Source organism: Peromyscus eremicus, chromosome 5 (genome assembly GCF_949786415.1).
Source record: "Peromyscus eremicus chromosome 5, PerEre_H2_v1, whole genome shotgun sequence".
Lineage (NCBI taxonomy): Eukaryota > Metazoa > Chordata > Mammalia > Rodentia > Cricetidae > Peromyscus > Peromyscus eremicus.
In genome coordinates this window covers 102,352,513-102,370,766 of record NC_081420.1, presented here as the reverse complement: position 1 = coordinate 102,370,766, position 18,254 = coordinate 102,352,513, and the positions used below count along the sequence as shown (strand labels likewise).

The following is an 18,254-nucleotide window of genomic DNA, read 5'->3' as shown; positions in this document are numbered from 1 at the left end:
TGTTTGTGGTATGATTGAGCATTCCTTGGGTATATGCCCAAGAGTGGTATGGCTGGGTCTTGAGGTAGATCGATTCCCAATATTCAGAGAAACTACCATACTGATTTTCACAGTGGTTGTACAAGTTTGCACTCCCACCAACAGTGGAGGAGTGTTCCCCTTGCTCCGCATCCTCTCCAGCATAGACTGTCATTAGTGTTTTTGATCATAGCCATTCTGACGGGTGTAAGATGGTATCTCAGAGTTGTTTTGATTTGCATTTCTCTGATGACTAAGGATGTTGAGCATGTCCTTAAATGCCTTTCAGCCATTTGAGATTCTTCTTTTGAGAATTCTCTGTTTAGCTCTGTAACCTATTTTTTAATTGGATTGTTCAGTATTTTGATGTCTAGTTTCTTGAGTTCTTTATATACCCTGGAGATCAGTCCTCTGTCAGATGTGGGGTTGGTGAAGGTCTTTTCCCATTCTGTAGGCTGTCTTTTTGTCTTATTGACTGTGTCTTTTGCCCTACAAAAGCTTCCCAGTTTCAAGAGGTCCCATTTATTAATTGTTGCTCTCGGTGTCTGTGCTACTGGTGTTATATTTAGGAAGTGACCTCCTGTGTCAATGCATTCAAGAGTACTTCCTACTTTCTCTTCTATCAAGTTCAGTGTAACTGGATTTATGTTGAGGTCTTTGATTCACTTGGACTTAAGTTTTGTGCATGGTGACAGATATGGGTTTATTTGCAATCTTTTACATGTTGATATCCAGTTATTAATTAAAAAAAACTTTATGGAATACCAGGCGGTGGTGGCACATGCTTTTAATCCCACCACTCAGGAGACAGAGTCTAGTGGATCTCTGTGCGTTTGAGGCAAGTCTGGTCTACAGAGCAAGTTCCAGGACAGCCAGAGCTGTTAAACAGAGAAACCCTTTCTTAAAAAACAAACAAACAAAAAACAAACAAACAAACAAACAAAAAAACAATAAAAAACCCAAAGGGTCTAGATAGATGGCTCAGTGGTTAAGGGCCCTGGCTGCTCTTCCAGAGGATCCACGTTTGATTCCCAGCAACCACATGGCTATTCACAACTGTTTGTAACTCCAGCCCCAGGAACCTGATACCCTCTTCTGGTGTGCATGGCCACCAGGTATGCATGTGGTGCACAGACATACATGCAGGCCAAACATCCATACACATAAAAAGAAATAAATTTAATTTTATTTATTTATTTTTTGTTTTTCTGAGAGAGGGTTTCTCTGTGTAGCCCTGAAACTTGCTCTGTAGACCAGGCTGGCCTCAAGCTCAGAGATCCACTGCCCTCTGCTTCCCAAGTGCTGGGGTTAAAGATATGTGCCACCACTATTTATATAAAATAAATGTTTATTTTCTTTTTAAAAATTAATTATTTTAAAATAAAAAACACTACCAACAAAATGGGGCAGGGATACAGCTCAGTGGTGAGCACCTGCCTTGCATGTGTGAAGCCTTTGGATTTAACCTCCTCAATAACAAGGAAAAAATGTATCTAAGAAGGAGAAGGACTGGAGGTGCAGCTCAGTTGGTAGGTGGAGTGTTTGCCTCGCATGTAGGAAGCCCTGGGTTCAGTCTCTAGCACCTCGTAAGACGGGGCATGGAGGTGCAGGCCTGTGATCTCAGTGCTTTGGAGTAGAGGGAGGAGGATCAGGAGCTCAAAGTCATCTTTGTCTATATAGTAAGTTCAAGGCCAGCATGGGCTGAGAGCCTCCCAAAACAATAAATAAAAAGAGTAAAACCTCTCATTGCGCATAATTTTACATACATTTAGGTTTATTCTACAGTAAGTCACAGGTATGGATCCTGGTATACAGTATCAATTTTTTTTTTTTTTTTTTTTCGAGACAGGGTTTCTCTGTGTAGCTTTGGAGCTTGTCCTGGAACTCACTCTGTAGTCCAGGCTGGCCTCGAACTCACAGAGATCCGCCTGCCTCTGCCTCCCGAGTGCTGCCTCTGCCTCCCGAGTGCTAGGATTAAAGGCGTGCATCAGCACCGCCCGGCTAGTATCAATATTTACTTGTATCTTTCTTGAGCTCTCCTTTCTGGTGCTGAGGGCTGGCACAAATTAGGCAAGTTCTGTACTGCTGAATTATACCTACAGTTCTTTTCTTTTGAGAGGGTTTTCTGTGTAGCCCCGCCTGTCCTGGAACTCACTGCAGACAAGGCTGGCCTCGAACTCAGAGGTCTGCCTGCCTCTGCTTCTTGAGTGCATGGGCCACTGCCTAGCAACCTGCAGTTTTAATGTACCTTTCTATTGAGTAGGAGTTATTTTATTTTTTCCTGCCCTTTCTGTTTTCATTTTGTTTCATTTTTTTGAGATAGGGTCTTATTAGGTAGCTCTAGCTGGCCTGGAGTTGATTAATATTCTCATTGCTGAATATGTGCTTTGTTTCTAACTTTTCTTTGTAGAAGCTTTTTTCTCTTACATTTATTGATTTACTTTGTGTATGCAGGTGTGTGCGTATGCCACACATGGTGGGCATGGTGGAGGTCAGAGGACAACTTGTAGGAATTTGTTCTCTCCTTACACCATGTGCGTTCTGAGGAGTGAACTCAGATTGGCATGTTTGGCAGCAGGCACCTGAACCTGGTGAGCCATCTTCCTGGCACTCTCTTGTGAGGCAGTCTGGCTACATATTCCTGTTGTCATCACATTTGCTGTGGTACTCCTTCGCCAGTCTCTCAAGTGCTGGGATTATAGGCATGTACTACTGTTCTCAGCTAATTTAAATTTTTTATTTAGTTATGTTTTTTAAATTATTTATTTTGTGTGTGTGTTTATATGTGTGTACGTGTTTGTGTGTGTACCTACATATGGAGGCCTAAGGTAAATGTCAGATGTCTTCTCTATCACTCTCTTTCTTATTTAAATTTTTTTAGATTTATTTATTTTATTTTATATGCATGAGTGTTTTGCCCGAATGTATGTGTGTAGAGGTCAGAAGAGAGCATAGGATCTCCTGGAACCAGCGTTAGAGGTAGTTGTGAGCCACCATGTGGGTAAGAATTGCAGGCCAGTGGTTTCCAGGAACTCCTTCCTTCCCTCTCCTCAGAGTCTTGGGATTGCATTTCTGTGTCACAGTGTCCAGCTTTTTACATGGGTGCTGGGCACTCAGACTCAGGTTCCCATGTGTTTAGGACAGATAGTTTACTGACTGAGCCATCCCCCAACCCTGTTTTCCAACTTAAAAAATTTACTTTTGCTGTGAACCCCGAGCCTCTTACATGCTACGTATGAACTCTGACACTAACTATATTTCCAGCCCCTAGTTTTTCATCATGTTAAAGAATGCTCCTGTGAAATTTCTCATACACATGTCAGTAGCAGGCTTTCTCAGACTACCGGCCTCCAAATACAGAGACTTCTTATTAGTTATGAATGCTCGGCCTTAGTTGATGCTTGTTTCTAGCTAGTTCCTATAACTTAATTTAACCTGTTTCTCTTCATCTACATTTTGCCTTGGATCTTTGTACCTTTCTTTCCTTCTGTATGTCCTATTTTCCTGCTTCTTCCATGTCTGTCTGTCTGGCCCTACGCATCTCCCCCTCTTTTATCCACCTTCTCTCTCCAGCCTAGATTCCTCCTCCTACTTATTCTCGCTGCCTGCCAGCCCTATCTATCCCACCTCTGCTTTTTATTAGGCCAATGAGGTGCCTTAGGCAGGCACGGTGCAACAGCAACACAGTTTTACCTAGTTAAGCAAATGCAGCATAAACAAAAGTAACACGTCTTTACATAGTTACAGTAATATTCCATAACACTTATCTGTACCCTTATGAAAGTGGTTTTGTAGTATTGTTTCTAGAAGTGAGATTGCTGTGTTAGTCTTCCTGTTGTAGAAAGCAGAGTTCTCTTCAAGTCTGCAGCTGCTCCTGTTCAGAAGTTTTTGTCTAAAATGGCAAGAATTTTTGTCTGGTGTATGTTTGCCTTATGATGATATGATGATGATAAGTACAGTTTAGCAATTACTAATTCTTGAGATTCCTGAGAGATTTCTGTCTTTTTTTTCTTTTTTCCTCTTCGATGGGTTTCTCTACGTAGCCTTGGCTGTTCTGGAACTCTGTAGACTCTGTAGACCAGGCTGTCCTCAATCTCAGAGACACAGAGACTTGCCTGCCTCTGCCTCCTGAGTGCTGGGAATAAAGGTGTGTGTCACCACCGCCTGGCTTGGTTCAGGATCTTTATAGGTGAAAGGTTATCTTGCTTTAATGTGGGGGAAAAATTGTTGGTATATGGTATTGGAGAGAGGCAATCTTTTCCTGCCATTGCGAGACATTTACAAACCTGGCCTCTGTGTCTAGCTCTTTACTCCTGGTCTTCCATAGAGTTAGGTCTGCAAGCTTGTGGACAAACTTACTTTGGAGTTCAGATAACCTCCCGTTGTTGTGGAGGATGTTGAACCACCATTGTGGCTTCTTTTTGCCCCTTGAAAATTCCTCAGAGTCTTTTCGTTGTTCCTCACAGCAAATAGGAATTCAGGTGGACTCCGCTTCCCTCGTTGCTGACAGACAGTGAATGCTTCCTGAGCTCAGCACTTTGCCAGGTACAGAGGGAGTCCTGGAAAGCTGAGAAACAGGCCTTCCTCAAGGAGCTGACCGTGGTGTAATGAAAGGCAGTCTAGAGCAGATCTGTGGAGCTAGTCTGAGCGGCACATGCCTGTAATCCTAGCACTCAGGAGCTTAGGCAGAAGGATTACTGCAAATTAGAAGCCAGCCCAGGTTACATAGTGAGTTCAAGGTCAATTAGGGCTACATAGCAAGACTGTCTAAAAAAGAAGAAAAATAGAATAAAGCTGTGAGCTGCATGACAGAACAGGGCTCCGCAGAGGTGTGTTGAGTCACCACCTTAGTGATGTGAGGAACAGTTCAGGCTTTGACCTGCTGAGGTCAAGTTCTGCTGGGCCCAGATACTTCTGAAATCTTTACTGTGTAATGAAAAGATCCTTGGATGGAGCGCCACGAGACAGGAGTCCATGCTTGTCCACTACAGTTTGAGAGGCTTTGCACAAGTCTCCCTACCTCTCTTGGCTGATCCTTTCTGTCGTATCAAGGAAGACAGCAGTGCCAAGTGCTCACTCCCTCTGCTACTGCCCAGCATGCTTGGCCTTTCCCGGAGGAGTGGTTTCCATCAGTCTAGGATCTGAAGGTATAGAGCAGATCCTGGAGAATCAGTCAGTTTCTGTGTTAGCTTTGTGACCTGGTATAACATGACCCAGGGGGGTCTCTTCCCTGAGGCTGCTTGCTCACTCATCCTGTCTACTCCAGTACCCATGCTGGCTACTAAGTTGGGCACATACACAAGAAAACTCAAGGAATAGGTTCTTCCCAAGTTTTTGCCAGTCTCCGCCATTTTCCCTATGTCTTCATTTTCACTCCATCACTTTGGGAAGAGAAGTTAACAGATGTGATTGGAGTTGAGCATTCAGAGATAGAGACAGGTGAATTTCGGTGAGTTTGAAGCCAGCCTGGTCTACGTAGTTCCAGGTTAGTCAGGGCTACAGAGTGATATGATTGGAGTGTGGAGCTACTGTGATCATCTGGAGGGTATTACCTATGGCCCCTAGCTTTTTGGAGCTGCCACCTTTTCCAATTTCAACCCTTATTTGGATGGTAGAGTACTGATAGCAGTCTGCTATTACCTATGAAGTGTTTCTGCTTGGAATAAACATGGTGCTTTATTGCTAATCTCAGATCTTTGTGCAGGCTTTGTTTAAAGTGAAAGGTCAGGGTTTTTTGTTTTTGTTTTTTTTTCTTTTCTTTTTTTCTTTCTTTTTTTTTTTTTTTTTTAGGTTTTTCGACAGATAGGGTTTCTCAGCTACCATGGAACTCCCTCTGTAGACCAGGCTGGTTCCAACTCACAGAGATCCACCTGCTTTTGCCTCCCAAGTACTGGGATTAAAGGCGTGCACCCCACCCCACTGAGGGTGTTTTCTTGATAAACCTTGTTTTTCTCATCAAGTGTGTATGTAGAGATAGCTAATTAGTTGTAAATCTAGAGTTACCATTACTCAGCTGGAAGAAGTGATTTCTGAGTGTCCCCACGGTGGATCACCCATGCAGCTTGTATTCCTTCTCCTTAGTGATAAATGTTGCTTACCATGTGGGTTTGAGGGTCAGGAACCAGAGGCCTGTGCTCTGCCCAAGAACTATCTTCTTCCTGGGTTTCAATACATGTGTTTTCCTGAAGGAAGAGAGGAGTCTGCAAAATTGTTGGTTCATAGTTCTAGTCATTGACCTGTATCAGAAGGAATCTACTTTCTGAATGTCTTTGTTTAAACATGATGTTCTAATTTGGGAGGACTGGTCCAGCAATCTGAGTTAAATTCCCAGGACCAAAAAAAAAAAAAAAAATTCCCAGGACCCACATGGTGGAAAGAGAGAATGAGGTTACTCTGAACTATTCTCTTCTCCTTCTCTTCTCTCTCTCTCTCTCTCTCTCTCTCTCTCTCTCTCTCTCTCTCTCTCTCTCACACACACACACACACACTCAAACAAATAAATAAATAAATAAATAAATGTAATAAAACTTTTAAACTTGAAGATTAAACGTAAGTCTGTGTGGCCTCTCCTGGGTATTTTGGTAATACCAAACCCTGGAGATGAGTTGTTGCCTTTCATGTAAGGAAAGGTTAACTTTAGTCTGCTGAGAACCACATTGGTATACTAAGTAAATCTGAGCTCTTAGTCTGTGTGCTCCAAATTCTTCCTTTATGTCTGATGGATTTGCTTTGTTTTGTTTTTACCTTTTTTTCTATCTCCATGTGTGTGTTTGTGTGTGTGCACATGCAGGTACACCCATGTGTGTGTAGAGGTCAGAGGTTTTGTCTGTTGTGGAGGTTAGGGAACAACTTTTTTCTTCTTTTCCCGAGACAGGGTCTCACTATATAGCTATGGCTGTCCTGGAACTCACTCTGTAGACCAGGCTAGCCTCTAACTCAAAGAGATCCACCTGCCTCTGCCTCCTGAGTGCTGGGATTAAAGGCGTGCATCTCTGTGCCCGGCAGCAGACAGTTTTTGAGAGTCAGTTCTCTCCTTCCACCCTGTTGGTTCCAGGAATCAAACTCAGGTTATCAGGCTTGGTGACAAGCTCCTTAGCCACTGAGCTCTCTCACCAAACCTGGAGTTCAACATTCAGCTAAACTAGTTGGTGAGCAAGCCTCAGGAATCTTCCTGTCTTCACCTCCCCAGCACTGGGGTTATAGGTGCACGACCGCACACCAGCTGTTTGGTTTGTTTGTTTGTTTGTTTGAGGATGGGTGTTCTGGGGATCCAGCTCAGGTCCTCATGCATACATGGTAAACAGTTTACCAACTGAGTCATCTCACCGGCTTGTTGTTTGTTACCATACTGGGGATCACCTCGGAGCCTCATGCCTGCTGGGTAAGTGTTCTACTTCAGAACTGCACCCCAGCCCCATATTGAGGGGGTTTGTAACCCGATCTCTGCTTAGGACTGGCTTCTTTACCTTGAGTTCAAGCCCTGACTCACTATAATCTGAGGGCCTCTCTGAGTTTTCTGTGACCCTAACATTGCCACAGTTTGGGTCTGGGTCCTGCCTGGGTCTCCTGCTGCCTTTGATTGGATTAGTTTCTGACTTCACAAGGTAGTGAAGAGATGTACATGTTGGTCCTGACCTTCTATGTACCTTAGTAGTACAATTACACTCCTCTTGGGCAGCCCCAGCCAGCTCTATTGAGATATCAAAGTCTGTATCCCGTGACCCACAGTAAATGTCACATGGACAGTTCCAGTGCACTGCAGCTTACACAAAGCTGAACTGTCACACTGTTCCCACAAAACTCCTGAGCCTTCGCCCAGGAGCTGAGTGAGGAGCTGGAGCACTGCCTCACTCCCCCCGACTCCCTATGTCCAACCTCTAGTGCAGTGGTTCTCACCCTCCTAATGCTGCGACCCTTCCTTTAGTACAGTTCCCAGGTTGTGGTGACCCCAACCATACAATTATATTTGTTTGTTTGTTTGTTTGTTTTCGAGACAGGGTTTCTGAGTGTAGCCCTGGCTGTCCTGGAATTCACTCTGTAGACCAGGCTAGCCTCTCACTCACAGAGATCCGCCTGCCTCTGCCTCCTGAGTGCTGGGATTAAAGGCGTGCGCCACCACTGCCCAGCTGCTCAAGTCTTTAATTCCATCTCACTGTTGGGCCACACTGTGATTAGCCCATTTAGATCACTCTGACCATTGTTAGTCTAACCTTACACTTCTTTCTAAACAAAGATAAGATTAACTCTCTCTTTATAAACTATTTGGTAATTCTCCATCACTTCACAAGAAGGCCTAGTCCTCACTATAACCTGGTTCCTGCTAATCTTCCAAAACTTCATGCTCAGCTTTATATCACTATAGTGCCCATTCCCAGGCATACTCTAGACTTCTGGGCCTTGAAGTATGTTTACTGTCTCTGTTTGAATCTCCATTCCTTACCTCTGCTGACTTGACTCTTTTTGGGGGGGTGTAGGGAGGGCAGAGCTTGAGAATCAAACCCCGGGCCTTGTGCATGCTAGAAAAATACTGTGCCATGGAGTGTATATATACCTCAGCCTCTCTCTGCTCTCTGTGAATCCAGAGCTCACACTGTAGCCCAGGTTGGCCTTGAACTTTTAGCAATCCTCTTGCCAGTCTCCTGAAGGTTATGATTACTGTTTGAGCCAACATGCCCCATTACTTGATCAATTCTTGCCTTCCCTAACACCATGTGTCACTCTACATATGGCAACTACTATTTCTCAGGCTTAACACTATGCTCTATTGAAATCCACTATTTACTGGGCATGGTGGAACATGATTGTAATTCTAGCATTGGGCTATATATTGAGTTCAAGGCCAGTCCAGGTCACATAAGACTCTTATCTCAAAAAAGGAGAAAAGAGTTCCAGGTTAGTCTGGGCCACATAGAAAGACCCTTTCTCAACCTAATCTTAACCAATTTCTATAAAAAACATGTTTCTATGTATAGTGGCAATTAATGAGGCAATTCCACGTAGTTTATTTGATAGTCAAAAGGGGTTTATTTTGAGTCAACTTCCTTCAAGCAAAGGGGTTGGTTACGGGATCCAGCAGAGGTGAGGTACAGTCCAACATGGTTCTCTGGAGAACTCTGACTTGGTCTGCAGTCCAGCATGCAGCATCCAGGATCACAAGGTAGCCTGGAGAGTGTTTTGGAGCTACCTACTGACATTGTGCCAAGATTTCTGGTCTCAAGTGCTCTGGAATAGATTTTCGCCACGTGGTAAACTGGGCAAATATGAGACTATGGAAGAGGGTAACTGCCAAAGAGAAGACTGTACAGGAGGAAGGCTGTAGAAAGCACACAGCAAAGAGTGAAATAAAAATGGACTCAAGGTAGTTTGGCTGTTGTATTGGGTCCACCTCTGTAGGAAGATAACGACTGGGAAGCTCGCCATGGAGACCTTGGAGGAACAGCTTTCTGAGTTCTTATGGGTGCTGATGCTGGAAGAGGTCTCCAGCATTCTACATCCCTGTTTCAGAAAAGATGAGTCACAATAATGAGGAGTGATTTTAACATTTAGGAAATATGACTTCAGCCAGAAGGGCCAGGAAGACTAAAGAGGATATGAAGGACCCAACAGCTGTGCCTGGTGAATGTTCTTGCCCTCTCTTAGGCTTGAAGAACAGCATGAGACTGAGATCCAGGGAAATGTAAGGCAACACCCTGGAGAGCAGACCTAGTCTTTTTCCTAGACCCTCCACTGAGATTGAAATCCAAGTTCTTTTTTTTTTGTGTGTTGTTTTGTTTGTTTTTTTCAAGACAGGGTTTCTCTTTGTAACAGCCCTAGCTGTCCTGGAACTTGCTCTGTAGACCAGGCTGGCCTCGAACTCAGAGAGATCCGCCTGCCTCTGCCTCCCGAGTGTTATGTGTGCAGGTGTTTTGCCTATATGTATGTCTATGTACCATGTGTGTGCCTCGTGCCATAGGAGGCTAGAAGAGGACATCCGGTCTCCTGGAACTGGGGTTACAAACAATTGTGAGCTGCCACATGAGTGCTAAGAATTGAACTCTGGTCCTCTGGAAGAGCAGCCAGTGTTCTTAAACTGCTGAGCCATCTCTCCATCCCCTACTCCTAACTTCTTAAGAAGTCAAAGACATCCTTTTGCAGGGTATTGTGTCAGTCAATTTTTGTTACTTTGTTTTTGGACAGAGTCCAGTAGCGTTGGAGGGCCCATTATGTTGCTTTGTAGACCAGACTGGCCTTAAACTTGCATGGTCTTCCTACCTCTGCCTCCAGAGTCTAGAATTACAGATGTGCACCACTGTTGTCCTTCAGGGTTGTCCTGACCATACTGACCCTCTCTTCTGTTTGCATAGGTGTAGACGGGGCACTGCCTACAGAGCAGGTCCTGCCAGCCTCGCTGGAGAGGATGCCCCCGTGTCCGTGATGGGCTGTGGGACAAGCAAGGTCCTTCCTGAGCCACCCAAGGATGTCCAGCTGGATCTGGTCAAGAAAGTGGAGCCCTTTAGTGGCACTAAGAATGATGTATACAAGCACTTCATCACAGAGGTGGACAGTGTTGGCCCTCTCAAAGCTGGGTTCCCAGCCAACAGTCAGTATGCACCTCCTTGCCCTGGTGTTCCCACTACTGGCCACACAGAGCCTCCCTCAGAACCACCACGCAGGGCCAGGGTGGCAAAGTACAGGGCCAAGTTTGACCCACGTGTGACAGCTAAGTATGATATCAAGGCCCTGATCGGCCGAGGCAGCTTTAGCCGAGTGGTACGTGTGGAGCACCGGGCAACCCGACAGCCGTATGCTATCAAGATGATTGAGACCAAGTACCGCGAAGGGCGGGAGGTGTGTGAGTCTGAGCTCCGAGTGCTGCGCCGGGTGCGCCATGCCAACATCATTCAGCTGGTGGAAGTGTTTGAGACACAGGAGCGTGTATATATGGTGATGGAGCTGGCCACTGGTGGTGAGCTCTTTGACCGGATTATTGCCAAAGGTTCTTTCACTGAGCGGGATGCCACAAGAGTGCTGCAAATGGTACTGGATGGTGTCCGGTATCTGCATGCCCTGGGCATCACACACCGAGACCTCAAGCCTGAGAATCTCCTCTACTACCACCCAGGCACTGACTCCAAGATCATCATCACTGACTTTGGCTTGGCCAGTGCCCGAAAGAAAGGTGATGATTGCCTGATGAAGACCACCTGTGGCACACCTGAGTATATTGCTCCTGAGGTCCTGGTTCGAAAACCCTATACCAATTCCGTGGATATGTGGGCACTGGGTGTTATTGCCTACATCCTACTCAGTGGCACCATGCCCTTTGAGGATGATAACCGCACCCGGCTGTACCGGCAGATCCTCAGGGGCAAATACAGTTATTTGGGGGAGGTGAGTTTGTCTTGCTTCTGTTCCAGGAATGTTAGGGGGGCCCTCAGCGGGAAGGTATAACCTCTAACTCGTGGTCAGTGGGATTTGCTTTCAGGGTACTGCTCATGGGGGCCAGTGTAGAAATGACAGGGTCTAGCAGAGTGCCCTGGTTTAGATTCCCCTAAACGTAAGCTTTGAGGTGAGGACTTGGGAGCAGAAAATTTATGTGAGAGGTGGTTAAGTAAAGACGGGGAAAGTGATCAAGAAAAGATGGAGTAAAGAGGTCAGTCTAATGAACAAGTACATTAAGAAATGGGCTGGCCAGGCTGGTCTCCATATCAAGTTCCAGGCCACCTAGTGAGACCCTGTCTCAAACAAAACAAAAGAAGTGGGCTGGGACTGGGGAGATGGCTCAGCTAGTTACATGCTTGCCATGTAAGCAGAAGGACCTGAGTTCTGATCCCCAGAACCCATGTAAAAGAGTTGGATGTAGTGGCATGTACTTGTCATCTGAGTACTGGGGAGCCAGTGGTGGGAGGAACCCTCTAGCCGAATTGCTGGGTTCCATATTCAGTGAGAAACCCTGTCTCAAAAAATAGGGTGGGGAATGATAAAGGAAATCACCCCACCCTCTGACCTCATCATACATATGTGTGTGTACCTGTACGTACACACAGGAACGCATGTGCATCCAGACACCACACACACAGAAGTGAACTGCCACTTGGGCTACCACTGTGGGATACTAGAAATTAGTCCCACTTTCAGCCTTGTGAATAATTATGTGGAATGTGTCATAGAAACGTATCACCAAAGAGCAAGTGTGTGTGTTTAAGTGTAACGACCATACCTTATGAGTAAAGAATTTCTTTTGTGGGAGGTGGGGACTGGAGAGATGGTTCCGTGGTTCAGAGTGCATATTGCTCTTGTGGAGGTCCTGGGTTCCATTCCCAGCACCCATGTTGGTCAGCTTGCAACCACCTATGTAAGTCCAGCTCCAGGGACCCACCTCCGTGGGCAGCAGCACACACATGCACATACCTCCACACACACATATTCATAATTAACAGATAAAAAATCTTTAGAATTTCTTTTTGGCATTAAATCCCGTATGTTTCTTGCCTATCTTGAATGTTAAGTGCTGGATAAAGCCCTCAGGTAGAGAGGCAGAGAGATGCAGGCGCTGGCAGTGGGGTGCTGGCAGTGGCCGCTGGCAGTGGGAAGCTGTGACTTGGCCTAGTAGCTGCAGGTGAGCTCAGAGGTGAATGTGGGGTAGCGTCTCTCCAGTGTCTGTTCCACTGAGTATCACATAAGCTAGAATGAATATGCCCCATCCTCAGGAACAGTTTCTTATCTCTGTTTAGTTTTGCCAGACAACAATAAGGACCCCATGTATCCTCATCTTTTGATTTTTAAAAGAGAAACCAGATCTGCTCTTAAGATGTTAGAAGTTAGTTTGCTTTTGTTTTGAGACAGTCTCATATAGCCCAGACTAGCCTCACACTCAATATATAACCAAGGCTGGCCCTTCAACTTTTAATCCTCCTGCCTCTGTTTCTTTCTTTTTTTTTTTTTTTTTTTTTTTTTTTTTGGTCTTTCGAGACAGGGTTTCTCTGTGTAGCTTTGTGCCTTTCCTGGAACTCACTTGGTAGCCCAGGCTGGCCTCGAACTCACAGAGATCCACCTGGCTCTGCCTCCAGAGTGCTGGGATTAAAGGCGTGCGCCACCACCGCCCGGCATGCCTCTGTTTCTTAAATGCTGGGATTACAAGCATGTACCACCATACCTAGCTTTAGCTCACATATTTAAATGGTAAGTTATATACCAACAAATGCTAAGCATGTGCCAAATTCAAATAGCAACCTATCCAGTTTGTGTATCCAGGTCCATGGGTGCTTCTGACACTTGCAAAAAATATTGTCAGATTTTAGCATTGCTGGTTGCTAAAGGGAGGTGCAAAGAGAGTCATTGCTGGTTGCTCTTCAGGAGGATGCTGACTGGGTAGGAGAGGAGGCTGACCGCAGTAGACTGCAAATTCGGCAAGCTGGAGAGTGCCTGTGTGCTTGTGGAAGAGTGTACCGTGCTTCGTGAGGAACAGGAGCTGAGATTTACAGGACTGTAGGACTCTGCCAAGACAGTGAGGGCCCCTCCCCCAAAGTACAGAGTGCTCCCCTCAGGGCCGGGGCTGCCACGGTGCTGCTATTGGTGTCTTTGCCTCTTTTTGTTGTTATTTGATTTTGCTTTGTGTTTTACTTCTTAATGCTTTGTTTATTATTGTGTATGTGCATAATGTGAGTGTGTGGGTATGTGCATGCCACAGCATGTATGTAGAGGTCAGAGGACAACTTTGTGGAGTAGGTTGTCTCTTTACACCTTTGTGTAGATTCTGGGAATCAAAGTCAGATCATGCTTTACCTACTGAGCACATTTAAGTGCCCCTTTGCTTTGTTTTTTTGAGGGAGAGTCTCATGTAGTCCAGACTGACCTGAAGTTCTGTGTAGCCAAGGATGGCCTTGAACTGCTAATCTTGGGATTAGAGGTGTGCATCGCCACTGTCAGCTGCCATTTCTGCCTTTTTTTTTTTTTTTTTTTTTTTGGTAACCTGCACAGAAGGGAAGGAGCTCTGGGAGCAACTGTCTTCTGTGCCCTAGCTTTCCTCCCAGGGATTTGGGCCTGGCCTCTCTCATCCCCATCACCTGGCTCAGGACAGTGTTCCTTGTAAGAGTCACCCAGGGCCTCATATCACTCACTCTGTCTCATGCTTGGGATCCCATGCTCTATCAGCCTCCCCCATAGTTTGCAGATGAAGTTGTGGGGTTAGTCAAGGATGTCCCTTTCTCAGGAATGGAGCTGCTCTTCTCTAGGAGGGTCCCCGGGTGATATATTTCCAAGGTGGCAATGATGTGAGGACAGAAGCCTTCCTCTTCAGTGCAGCCCTGTCACAGGCACCATTTACGAGAGGGTGATAACTGTTTACCCGGACACCTATGTATGGTCTCTGGAGTAAAGGGTTATTATAGAACACCTGATACTTTCCACAGGGTGTCAACACCATGGAAAGCTCATGCCTGGTCTGTTCTTTGGAGATTTGAAGTGAATAGGTATGTGATTCAAAAATTGATTCTCACATACTTGTGCTAAACAGTGGAGGATGCCACAGGTCAGCCAGAGAATCCTGTAGAGGCACTCAGAAAGTTCTGTGGTCTTGATAGGAGGCTCAGGGACTGCATTAGGTTATAGCTGAAACTGATGCTTTAATTAGAGCATGCGTGTTTGAAAGTTGAAAGGCTACTTCTATTCTGAGCTTTGTATGGTGTCAAGCTGCTGAGGGTCCCTCCAGATGACAGGGCAGCGTGGAGCTTAGCTAGAGGAGGGAGCAAGAGAGAGTATGTGTTTCGCAAGTGGAAAGACTTGAGAAATCTGTAAGGACACCTAAGAATCTCTGATCCTGGCAGTTGTTGATCAAGCAGTTTATTTAATTGGAGCTTGCACAGTCTGGCTACCTAGCTATTGATTATCTGAGCATGGGGGAATAACAGATGAACGGAGTAGGGATGTACTCAGGCCTCCTGCTTTTGCTGGAATTCAAGACTAGAACCAGAGATTCTGCTCTGCTCCGATGGAGTCATGGGCCATGAGGCTGGACTCTTTTTTTTTTGGTTTTTCGAGACAGGGTTTCTCTGTGTATCTTTGCGCCTTTTCTGGAACTCACTTGGTAGTCCAGGCTGGCCTCGAACTCACAGAGATCCGCCTGGCTTTGCCTCCCGAGTGCTGGGATTAAAGGCGTGTGCCACCACCGCCCGGCTGAGGCTGGACTCTTAGTGTGAGTGTAGGAGCTGGGCAATACCCAGTCTTTGCCTCCACTAACCTCTAGTTGGAGTTGAACGCATCAGTTCCTAGTTCAGAGTCAAATTCCTGGCAGACCCTGGTCATATTTTTCTGCTAACATGAGCTTGGCTGACCCCCAGAACAGATCTACTATCTGCCCTTTGTGGGAAGCTTTGAAGTGATTTGTCTGGCTGTTGCCTGGGAGAAGTGGTTTCCTTGCTAGATCTGATCCTCTGTGCGGAGACCAGTTCTCTTTGTCCTGCTGGTCACTGCCTACCCACAAGCGTATCTGGGAAAAATACAAGAGACATGAAAATCTGTACCCCATCTCTGTGGAGCTGGAAGTTGCTTGAGGAGAGAGAATTAGAACAGGAATTGCGGCAGAATGAATCCTTTTTGGCAAGCACGTATCCCCAAAGACCTGGCATGAAGAGTCATTGGGTGTGGGCGGTCTAGAACATGGGCTGTGTGTCTCAGGTCAGGTTGCTGGGCCCGGCCCTCATACCAGCCATCTATTGTGTGTTGTGTGATGCCTGTTTGTCTCCATGCCTGCTAATGGAGCAAGGCCCTACCAGAGAAACTTGCCTGGTTGTTGAAGGGATGCTGCTGTGAAGAGAGAGGAACTCCCATTGTGAGCTCAGCGAGGTGTGGCAAGAGACATTTCCTCACTATAAAGTAAGTCTCTTGGTCCTGGTGCCTTTCTAGGGAAACTTTCCTGTATTCTGTCCCCTCACGGTGGTGTTTCCTGTACACCAAGCCCTGTCTGGTGTCCTTATTCCTTGCAGGGTTTGTCTACACAGCCAACAGAAGGCTCTTGCATAGGTAGACTCAGAAAAGGGAACCTGACTGACTGAGCTCCAGGAGTGAAATAGGAGACTGTGTGAGAGAGTTGAGCAGCAGTGAAGGAGGCTGAGGGCTTATTTTGGGGAACCCTGTGCTGCTGAGACCCCCAGCTTCTTGACAGGACGCATGCGGCAGAAGGTGTTCCAGGAGATGCCTAATTAATTGGATGGTGTTAGAATGACCTCAGCGTGGCTCTTGGGCCTGTTGGAGACGGAGGCTCTGTGTGGTTAGGAAAGTGATGCCGAAGCCCAGCTCTGCAGGAGGAGCCTCAGTGTTGAAGGCAGATGGAGAGGCTTCTGGACCACCCTCTGTGACTTCCTTCATAGACCTGATGGGGCCCTGTGGTCTTCCACAATCCTGACTTGATACGTCAGTCCAAAGTCCAGGCTCAGGCTGCACCCATGTGTACATCCCACAGGCCCCAGACATTTGCTTCATTCACTCAGCACAGGGAGGTTTTGCTCAAACTATTCTATTTCTTCTTGGTGTTGACCTTGGATATTTATCAGCTACGAAAGGTCCAATTCAAAGATTGTTTTCTTACTGGGCAGTGGTGGCACACATCTTTAATCCCAGCACTTGGGAGGCAGAGGAAGGCGGATCTCTGTGAGTTCAAGCCTAGCCTGGTCTACAAAGGGAGTTTCAGGACAGCCAGAGCTACACACAAAGAAACCCTATCTCGAAAAACTGAAGAAAAAAAAAGATTGCTTTCTTTAGGAATAATGCTGACCACTGCCATTGTGTAGAGATACAGGGTACTGAGCTGGGTGTGCTATCTAGCATCTCCAGTTCCCACATTTTACACATAGGGAAATTGAGGCTAGTGTGGTTAAGTGACTTGTCAGTGATTTCACACTAAGGGGCAGCAGGCCTGGGATCGGAATGTGAGCTGTCTTGGCTTCAGGGACTGCATTCTCCTTTCCTGGCAGCACACCCCTCAGCATGTTTCAGGTGTCTGTTTCAGTGCTTCCTTGAATGTTGTGTGTGGACACATCCTCCTTACTTGACCTGTGAGGTTCTAGAGGACACTGTGTGTCAACACATATGCCCCCCCACAGCCCTGGCTTAGCACACCATAGGACCTATCTCAACATTTACTGGGTTGAACTGGAGTATTTATTTATTTATTTTCTTTTAAAGGTTTATTTATTTATTATGTATACAGAAGAGGGCACCAGATCTCATTACCGATGGTTGTGAGCCACCATGTGGGTGCTGGGAATTGAACTCAGGACCTCTGGAAGAAAAGTCGGTGCTCTTAACCTCTGAGCCATCTCTCCAGCCCGAACTGGAGTATTTATAAGTGATGATTAGAAGGAATGTTCTTCTGGTTTCTTCTAAGGGAAGTACAAGTAGTCACTGGTGATGCCCTGGGAAGGGTCCCAAATGCAGCTGCTGTTAGGCAAGATGAAGCAGAGACCTTGCTGGGGGTGTGCTTAGGAGACTGCTGGCCGGAGCTGCCTGTGGGCCCCAAGACAGAAGGGTGCACAGAATGCCAGGGGTGAATGTGCTCATCACTCGGGGCAAATACAGGACACTGAAAGAAGAGGAAATGCATGCAGATGGTTAATATTGCAAAGAGAATTCTGAGTTTACCCTGTTTAGAGGTGCTGATAAAGAAGATAATGTGGAAGTGATGGGGAACACATTGCTGAGGGACAAGGCAGGCCTGTATGAGGGTGGGAGAAGACTGAAGACACAAATCACCCCAAGAGGTGAACTTCCTGTAACAGGAGAAGACCTCAGGAGGCTGGAGGAGCTGTTTTTAAAGGAGTGAACACAGGATGTGAGTCATCTGTAGATTCATACTGAAGCATAGTTGGGGTTCTCTCACTCAGAGCTGCTGTGCTTCGCTTGACAAGAAATGTGACAGTCCTCGGCCTGATGTCATTGCTTTTGTCAAGGGTTCTATTCCTAGAGGCAGGATGTATGAAGAGGCTCTTGAAGGATTGATGGCAGAATGCTGGGGCCATCAGCAGTTCTGCTGTCTTTGGAATTTAGAATCCTGAATTGCCATCCTCCTCCACTTGGGCATTCTGAGCCGTGAGTGAGCCTGGGTGACTACACCAGGAACAGGTGGGCTTGGGCAGAGGCTCACAAAGCCTTATTCAGGAGAATAAGTGCCTCTGAGCAGGTGACAGAGTTGGTGGGAGAAGAATTCCACCCTGCTTCTGCCTGGGGAATATGGGATGGTGGGAGGCGCTCTCCCAGGGATG

At 46.3% G+C, this 18,254-nt stretch overlaps 1 protein-coding gene across 1 annotated transcript in view; it reads left to right on the top strand.

Annotated features, from left to right (window-relative positions):
* Pskh1 (protein serine kinase H1) overlaps positions 1-18,254 on the top strand; it is a 34,618-nt gene that overhangs the window by 7,899 nt on the left and 8,465 nt on the right. Inside the window, exon 2 of the mRNA XM_059264097.1 lies at positions 10,362-11,388. Coding sequence (XP_059120080.1) covers positions 10,432-11,388 — 957 coding nt within the window. The 5' untranslated portion in view covers positions 10,362-10,431. The remainder of the gene's footprint in view (positions 1-10,361; positions 11,389-18,254) is intronic.